This window comes from Rutidosis leptorrhynchoides, chromosome 8 (assembly GCF_046630445.1).
Source record: "Rutidosis leptorrhynchoides isolate AG116_Rl617_1_P2 chromosome 8, CSIRO_AGI_Rlap_v1, whole genome shotgun sequence".
In the NCBI taxonomy this organism is placed as follows: Eukaryota; Viridiplantae; Streptophyta; class Magnoliopsida; order Asterales; family Asteraceae; genus Rutidosis; species Rutidosis leptorrhynchoides.
The window spans coordinates 348188186-348197657 of record NC_092340.1 but is presented as its reverse complement, the minus strand read 5'-3'; the positions used below and the strand labels follow the sequence as shown (position 1 = coordinate 348197657).

The 9472-nt window shown below is 34.4% G+C and overlaps 2 protein-coding genes across 3 annotated transcripts; both read left to right on the top strand.

Annotated features, from left to right (window-relative positions):
• The first annotated feature begins 447 nt into the window (after positions 1-447).
• On the top strand, positions 448-2659 carry LOC139861342 (1-aminocyclopropane-1-carboxylate oxidase homolog 1-like). Its single transcript, XM_071849715.1, has 3 exons — positions 448-1118; positions 1643-1964; positions 2282-2659. Exons 1-3 carry the CDS (start codon positions 586-588, stop codon positions 2540-2542), a joined length of 1116 nt encoding a protein of 371 aa, XP_071705816.1. The 5' UTR covers positions 448-585; the 3' UTR covers positions 2543-2659.
• Positions 2660-4564: 1905 nt separating this feature from the next.
• LOC139862182 (histone deacetylase 14, chloroplastic-like) lies at positions 4565-9137 on the top strand. Of its 2 annotated transcripts, none has more exons than XM_071850739.1 (9): positions 4565-4703; positions 5780-5985; positions 6209-6283; positions 6562-6663; positions 6787-6858; positions 7028-7084; positions 7250-7501; positions 7617-7798; positions 8637-9137. In XM_071850739.1, the coding sequence occupies exons 1-9, from the start codon at positions 4664-4666 to the stop codon at positions 8935-8937; spliced, it is 1287 nt and encodes a 428-aa protein (XP_071706840.1). In that variant the 5' UTR covers positions 4565-4663; the 3' UTR covers positions 8938-9137. The 2 variants fall into 2 exon arrangements, with proteins under 2 accessions (XP_071706840.1, XP_071706839.1); XM_071850738.1 differs by having other exon boundaries at positions 4615-4712.
• The last annotated feature ends 335 nt before the right edge of the window (positions 9138-9472 follow it).

Sequence of the window (9472 nt, the reverse complement as noted above, 5' to 3'; positions counted from 1 at the left end):
TAGAGATTTACATAATAGAGATTTATTAAAAAGTATAGATAGATAGATAGATTATAATTATACCAACGAACGTTTGCTTCAACGGTATCAAGCCTCGGTGTGGAAGGGTCCGCGATTAGTTTCCAAGCAATCTGGGTTCAATTCCTGGGGCGGAAGGTTTTCTCTCCAATTTCCTGCGATTAGTTGCCAAACAACCCAGGTCCCGCGATTAGTTGTCATTTGTCAAGCAACCCGGGTAGGAGTTTCCTTCTAGCGTGTGTGGGTGCAAATGATGAGCGTCGTTGAAATAAATGATTCGCTGATGCAAATTCGCCGTTCAAAAAAAAGATTATAATTATATTATTAAATATTAAATTAATCCGATCCAATCCAAAATAATAGTATTATATTAGTAGATATCGTAACATCTGTATATTTACAAATAGTGTATTTTTTAAAGTGGACATATTAGTGATAGGTGAGTATATCATTTTGCAGGCCACATGAATTTTCTAATATTTTGTCCCCCTGATCTTTAACTTGTGAAGGAAATCATTATAACAGGTTGTTCTTGTCATCACACAAAAACACCAAGATTTGAAAAACATGGATTTAGACAGCACGCCTGCAACAATCCAACTCGATTATGACCGAAAAGCCGAACTCATAGCGTTCGACGAAACAAAAGCTGGTGTCAAGGGACTTGTTGATGCAGGAATCACTAAAGTCCCTCGTATATTCCGCCTACCTTCACCCGAAAAACTCGACTCCATCAATGAACCGAAACCATGTCTTCCAACTATTGACATGGAAGGACTAAATGAAGATCCGATTCGTCGAAAACAAGTGATGGAAAAAATGAAGGATGCATTACAAAGTTGGGGATTTTTTCAGATTGTGAATCATGGAATCCCAATTAAGTTGTTGGAGGATGCGAAAAAGAGTGTCATCGAGTTTTTCGAGCAAGATACAGATGTAAAGAAACAGTGGTACTCAAGAGATGTGACCGGAAAGATTAGAGTGGTGTACCACAGCAATTATGATTTGTATTCTGCACCAGTGACTAATTGGCGCGACTCGTTTTACTGCATCATGGCTCCTAACCCTCCTGAACAGCACGAATTGCCACCACCTTGCAGGTTTCAATATTATAATTAGTAACATATCTCTCTCATAAGGTCTTAGGTTCATTTGAACCTCACTACCAGCATATTTGGGTTGATAGAAACTAGAGTTGGAAACGGTCACGGGATAACCCGGTAAAAAAAAAAGTCTCATAAGAGTAGGCTTAACAAGGAAAACCCTATCCCTTGTTTCGTTTATATAGTAACATATATTTTGATTTCACAACCATCCCAAGATAGACCAGTGGTTTAGTCCATGATATCTTTGCAAGAGGTCTCAGGTATGAATCTTGTGGTAAGGGTTAGAAACAATCCATTAGCGTATGGGGTGAGATTACTCGCCTTTCCGGGTAAACCCGAACAGGGAAAAATCTTATAACTTTCTATAAATTTTGATTTCATGAATTTTAATCATATGTTTTTTTTTTTTTTTTTTGTTTTTTTTTTTTTTTTAATCATATGTATGATTTCATGAATTTTAATCATATGTATGTGCACTTGAGATATATGAACTTTGTGTTCAATCATATCAATTGTAGAGATACATGGCCAGAGTACTCAACCCGGATGATGAAGCTTGGATGTTGTGTGTTTGAGTTGATATCAGAGGGTCTTGGGCTCGACCCAAATCACCTTTTTGACATGGGGTGCGCAGAAGGGCTTTCTCTTCTTGGTCACTACTATCCTTCGTGCCCGCAACCTGAATTAACAATCGGCACACAAACCCATGCTGACAACGATTTCATCACGATTCTTTTGCAAGATCATGTTGGTGGTCTTCAAGTGTTTTATGAGAATCAATGGATAGATGTTCCTCCAATCGCAGGAGCTCTAGTGGTGAACGCCGGAGATCTGTTACAGGTATATCCCGACCCGCCCATTTTGCCACCTCTAATTAGTAATAAAAATTGAAAGTTGGCTAATTTATGTTAGAACAATGGACCCTTTTCGAGTTGACTACAAACGATAAGTTTGTTAGTTCACAACACAAAGTGGTGGCAAACAAGATCGGTCCTTTATTACAACCCGCCCATCTTGCCACCACTAGGAGTAATAAAAATTGAAAGTTGGCTAATTTATGTGGTCCTATATTCCGATCCGCCCATTTTGCCACCTCTAATAGTAATAAAAATTTGAAAGTTGGCTAATTTTGGTTATATTCGTTGTACTTTTTTCAGTTAATTACAAACGATAAGTTTGTTAGTTCAAAACACAAAGTGGTGGCGAATAAGATGGGTCCGAGAGTATCATTGGCATCCTTTTTTTCAACAAATGTGATTCCAACCATGAAGGTGTATGAACCAATAAAGGAGTTAGTTTCGGATGATAACCCAGCTAAGTATAGAGGCACAACGGTGAAAGAATATGCAGATTACTTGAGAGAAAAAGGACTTGATGGTACTACTGATATTTTGCAGCACTTTAAGATCCAGACATAAGAAAGATAGCCCTCTTTTTATGTAATAATAACAATCCATCTTTAAGATGGTTGCTCTGTATTGTACATGTGATTTCAAAACAATATATAATCTACAAGTGTCAGGTTAAATGTTGTACACCCATATATATACACTTGCTCGTTACCAGTGCGATGCATGGTTAAAACACTTGAAAGTGTCCAAGTTACCAGTGCGATGCATGGTTAAAACACTTGAAAATGTCAAAGTTAAAATAAATGAGAACTCGCCTGCATTTCGCTCAACAAGATATTTGGCCAACATGATGAAGCCATGAAAAAAGGGACCAATATCTAACAAGTTTGTAAACATTATTTACTAGCCGTCTTATTTACAATGAATAACAGAAATGAATTAAAATCTACCTTGTAAGATGGATTGATACTAAAAACAAATGAGGCGTGATCTAGGGGATCCGGTGGGGGTTTCACATGAGGGATTTTTAAGGATAAGGTCAAGTGTGGTTTTGGAATTGGGTCTTGAAGAGACTTTGTTCAAGTTGTAATTACATTGACTTTGCATTTGACCAATCACGATGTAAGATGGGTGATTTTTTTTTTTTTGAAAGGCAAGGCAATATATATATTATTAATCACAAAGAAGATACAAGATTCACGAGTACAATGAGAGCTTGGGTGATGGGGTGATGGGGTGAAGCATAACCATTTCTGTAGACCGATCCATGTCGCCTTCATGGGCTTGATTTCAGAGATACACGCAAGGATGTGATTGTTCTCGTAGATTCCTAAAATTTATCAACATGTAACTTAGAAAAAATCAAGCCGGTAACTTAAAAATTCATTACTGACCCAACTTTTGCAACTAAATGAATGTTTGCCAAATGTTAATTAGCACAAGAGGTGGCAACCTACAGTTTATGTTTAATCTTAAAAGGGTTAAATCAATATCAATATTTCAATTATCATATAGTGAAAGGAATATGGTGATATGATTAGAATCAAATGGGTCTAAAGTTTATATTAAAGCACTAGACCTCCTGAATCAACTAACTCTAAAAAGGTGAAAAAACCATAATAAAAAAGTATGATTTATTGGTCAACCCAACCACTTTCAACCCTTCACCCAACCCAACCAACCTGCCTATTTTGCCACCTCAGAAGAGCACCTTCTCTCATTCTCTTCGAGTAGAAAACGATACCTTTGGACTCAACATTGTGCTTCTAGATGATGTAGCCACGGGTGCCTCAAATGAATTTGAGTTTCTTCTATTACAGCGTATTTCCGAGGCCGTCTGTTTTAGCATCAGAAACCGTAATGAATAAATTAGCCTAACTAACATCTAGCGGATGACTTAAAAAATCTGATTTTCAAACTTTCATGTAAAATATTATATATTATATACCTATATCTATATAGGCGAAATGAATAGTATTATTCATTTTTCTACTTTTCGCAAACTTAACTCCCTAACTTTTATTAAAATACAAATGGAACCCCCACTTTATACGTATATTTTTTTCAAATTTCACAAACTTAGCCCCCTAACTTTTATTAAAATACAAATGGAACACCCACTTTAATAACTTTTTTTTTTACTAATATTCAATTTTCACAAACTTAACCCCCTAACTTTTATTAAAATACAAATCGAACTCTCACTTTATACGTAAATTTTTTTCAAATTTCACAAACTTAACCCCTAACTTTTATTAAAATACAAATCGAACCCCACTTTACTAACTTTTTTTTTATAAATAAAACACGAACGCTAAAAGAAGAAACTTTCACAAAAGGAACAACCCTTCAATGTTTAGACGTGGAAAAAAATTCTTTTTTACATCTAATTTAACTAATCAGTGACAAATGAATATGGCTCCTCTAGATGTAGATGCAGAATGGAGGATGAGATGGGAGTGGGACCTAACCCGATCAACGCGAGAGAAACTGAAGCAAACCGTTAACAACAGTTGTTAGCCGGACCACTAAGCCGAGCCGATTAGAGCTGATCCGAGCTAAGATGAGCTGAGCTGAGCTGAGCTGAGCTGTATATAAATTGACCCATAGAAGCGTCCATCCCGCCCAAGTACAACCCTAGGCGTTGTTTTATTTTTTATTTTCTGGAAAGCTTTTGTGCCACTAAAAATGGAGCTTCAATTCGTATTTCATCCTTCATTGTTCACTGGTAAATGGAGTAAATACTCACACTTTTTTCTTCTAATTTCACTTCAATTGTTTTGTGTCTGCTTCAACCACTGATCCTCCAATTCTTTTGTCTATATTGTTATAGACCTCTGAATCTGAATTAATATCCTTTTTCGATTACACACACGCCTAATGACATTAGGAGTGATATCATTTTGAGCTTTATTTTATAATTTATTTTCCGGAAAAAGATTATATTATTGCTAAGTAGGAGTTGTGACTAATTTCTCTTAGTTACCTTAATGAATAGTTTTCTGTTGACCTGATTTTGTGGAAGATGTTGATACACTTTTAATTTCTTAATAATAAATGGTCATTGTAACAGATTATGTTATTGAGCATGCTTTAAGTTTTAATAATCACATGTCATTAGTTGCAGGACTCCAAAAAGGGATAAAATCGATAAATAAATATAAATATGCTAATCAATTCTTGCACCATAGGATATTTTCTTAAATATGTATCTAGAAATAGAAACATGTTAAAAAGTTAAAATGGCTACCCGGGAAGACGGGTATTTTTACTCCGATGTGGTTGCCCTAACCGAGTTATCATGTGACAGTTTTCGACCCTTTCCTTTGACAACCCAAGATATGACCTCTTGTGAACGATATTCTATTATGAATTTTTAAAGTATTAATAGATAGTATAAGTATGTTGATTAGTACCATAAAACATATATATGTACTGTATTATTCTTAAACATGTATTTGAGAATAGGAACATGTTTTAGGTCCAAATCTATTTAAAATAAGTAATAGTTTTATGTGACTTAGGTACTGCTCTGGAAAATTATTGTTCAATGTTTTTTAATGTTATTGGAACATAAAGCACCAAATTTTGCCTAATAGTTATGTATAATCTAGTATTTTTTTATGTAGTTGATTAACCAAAGTTTTTGTTAAAGCAAAGGCCAACTGAATACAGTATCTTAATTTATGGATATATATGAGCATATTCAAATAATAACGTGATATCAATTGAACGAATGATGATAGATATTGGTGTTTTTAATATGAGAAGTTTAGATCATGATGTTTTTCATCTATTCTTTAGGTAGAATGAGGTTTATTTCGGGACCTTTTGTTGGCATGTGTGAACATAATTATTGTTTAATATCATCTATGAGACCTCGATTGTTCATAAAACACCCGAATTCTTGGAGGAAATGTACCAAAGCTTCTATTTCATGTTCATCTGAGATAAATGAGAGTACAGCAAAAGTAATTTATAGCGTAGCTCCTGCTATGGGTCATAATCAGGTAATTAACTATCACATTCTTCGAAGGTAATTATATCTTTAGTTGCAAACGATAAAAATATCATTTTTCCAAACTATATATATATATATATATATATATATATATATATATATAAAAGCAGTTATATACTTATAATTATTGTTATATATAATATAATGAGTTGGTTTTGTGGTACTTGATGTTTTTGTTTATGTATATAACATGTTATTGGTTTAAAAAACAGGAGGCGCATCCAGAATGCAGTTCAAGAGTTCCTGCAATTGTGACGGCTCTTGAAAAGGCCGAGCTCACTCCAAAGGTATATTAAACATCTTTTTATTATTTTATATATTAATATTAATATTAATATTTTTTTTTATTTTAATCGCAATTGTTAACTGACATTTCCTTGTTAACGTTATATTCATAAAGAAACTTGAATCAATATAATTGCAATTTTGCTATGTTTACTCTTATTCAAATCTCAAATTTGAAGTTGGTTTTAAAGGGGTTACTGTATATACTACGAATTTTGTGATCATGCATGATAAAATGAACTATGGTCTTCACTGATATAAGCTATACGTATGCTTGAAGTTTCGAGGATCTGAGATCATTCAACTTCAAACTTTTAGAACAGCTACAGTCGAAGATATTGCTAGTGTGCATTCCAGATCTTACTTTTTTGGCCTTGAGAAGGTAATAGTGACATCTTGACATAAGTGAAAGCATAAATGAAGATCTTTTGTATGTGTATATTTTTGTTAATTCTTTTACTAGGGTTAATATTGCTTATAATTAGTCGTTAAATCTTTTATATAGGCGATGGAGCAGGCTTCAGAACAGGGATTTATTCACATTGATGGTTCTGGACCCACATACGCAACTGCCACAGTAAGAAAATACCCTTAAAAGTACTTTCTTAAGCTATTTTGCATGCAAACTTGTATCTATGCCCATTTTGCCTTCTCAGTGATAAATTATAGAAACTAAGTTCTATTGTTTATATACCTTTTAAATTTCAATTTCAATCACTGATTATAAGAATATCATACACGTGCAGACATTTGAGGAGTCCTTGGTTGCTGCTGGAGCAGGCCTTTCCTTGGTTGATTCTGTGGTAATGCCTAAACCATGTTTGTTAATGGTTACAAAATAAAATGCTTGACCCGTTCCCAAATGGGTCAAAAGTGTCACCTTTAAGTTTGTTATTCCTTTTTCACTTAGCATACCTTTATGTTAAAATAAAATAAAAATATATATCTTTATTTTTATGAAAATGTAGGTAGCAGCATCAAAAATCAGTGAGAATCCTCCAGTTGGTTTTGCTCTAATACGACCTCCGGGACATCATGCCGTTCCAACGGGGCCCATGGGATTTTGTGTTTTTGGTAATGTTGCTATTGCAGCTCGATATGCTCAACGCGTACACGGATTGAAGCGTGTATTCATCATCGATTTTGATGTTCATCATGGGAATGGAACTAATGATGCATTCTATGATGATCCAGACATATTCTTTCTTTCTACTCACCAAGTAAGCAACTAACGTTCTAATTTTCTATTCTAAAAGTACAATTAATACAATTACTTACTTAAATATAAATATAAATGTATAATATATATATATATATATATATATGGTGTTTTAGGATGGAAGCTACCCCGGTACGGGCAAAATTGACAATATAGGGTGCGGAAATGGTGAAGGATCGACACTTAATTTGTCGTTAGCAGGAGGATCGGGTGATATAGCCATGCGAACTGTGTTTGATCAAGTCATAGTACCATCAGCCCAAAGATTTAAGCCTGACATAATTCTTGTATCAGCAGGGTATTTTTTTTATCTCCGCATTCATTAATCTGTTTGTAGATGTGGCAATATGGGCGGGTCCTGTGGGTTTGGGTATATACAGGCAGGTCTTGTTGGGTGGTCCACAACAACTTCTTTTGTTCTTATAGAGTCTTTATTTAAACCTTAGTGGATTTCGTTATAAATTACATTACATTAAATTATAAAATTAGAGTTAAAAACAAAGTATTATTATCATCTAATAAAACATTTAGGAGGTTGTATGCTTTAAATATGGACATTGCAGACTTTCTTCCTCGTTAATTCGTTCCCCTGCTTTTTGATTTGATATATTGAGATGAAACACAACCCAAAGCGACCCGTTCATAATTTTTTCCTGGGCTAGAGGTAGTTTTTTCGAACCATTTCTTTTGAATGGGTCGATATGTGTTATTTTTGTAACAGATAATAAGGACACAAGTGCACTTTGATGCATACGACCATCTAAATTCTCTCTTACAGAATATTAAAAAAGAACTGTAAAGTTATAGTTTTATTTAATTTAATCATATATGATAAGCAAAGTATTAATAAAAAATGGACAAAAAGTGTTATGAGTCAACCCAACCCGACCTGCACCAAAAATCACATATTTTGACCACATTTATGCTTGACCGTGCCATTTTCCCACATCTACGGGCTACAGTGCCTCATAAAAATACTACCTTTGACATTACATTACATTACATTACATTACACTTTAATACAAAGAGTTTAAAAAAAAAAAAAAATCAAAACTACTTTATTACGGACACTTAATAGGCGTAACTCAGGTTTCGAGTGTTACTAGTACTAATATGCTATCCAATTTTATGTTCAGATACGACGGACACGTATTGGATCCACTGGCGAATTTCCAGTTCACGACAGGAACGTATTACATGTTAGCATCAAACATCAAGCAGCTTGCAAAAGATTTGTGCGGTGGCCGATGCGTGTTTTTCTTGGAAGGTGGATACAACCTAGACTCCCTTTCCAATTCGGTTGCAGATTCTTTTCGTGCGTTTATTGGAGAACCGAGCATGGCTGGTAAATTAGATAATCCTGGCTTCTTATATGACGAACCATCTCTTAAGGTCAAACAAGCTATTCAGAGGATCAAACACTTGCATTCTCTTTAGGAAGCATTGATATTTTTCATATTCTTGTATATGATTTAAATTATAATGTCGTATAGGCCAATGCACATAGATTATTTTCATTTTTCTTTACAGTTTTACGTAATCACAGGCTTGTGTACCTATTGTTTAACTTAGGCCTTAGGGAGGGCCCAATATTTTGGTTGACTTGGTCGTCTATAACATAGATTGCAACGAGGTTTGTGGACCTATTGTAGGTGTTGAATTTTTAGATCATTATCTTAACATGTGATCTGAGCGAGTACCTAAAAACGTGTATGTTTTCTGTGTCTAAACGACAACTGTTTTTGTGTGAACTTCACATATTCATCTGAAACATAAGAACTAGAGAAATGTAAATGACCAGGAAACCTGGACAAGGATAGACGGTTGAGTAACGGGTTAAAATAAGTTGTTATATGATTTCAGTTAAAGCGGGTCAGTTTGACCCGCCATTGTTCCTTTAGACTTGAACTAAAAAACTAACACATTTGTACAAACAATGAAATTGCAACATTTAAGAGATTATTAGTATATT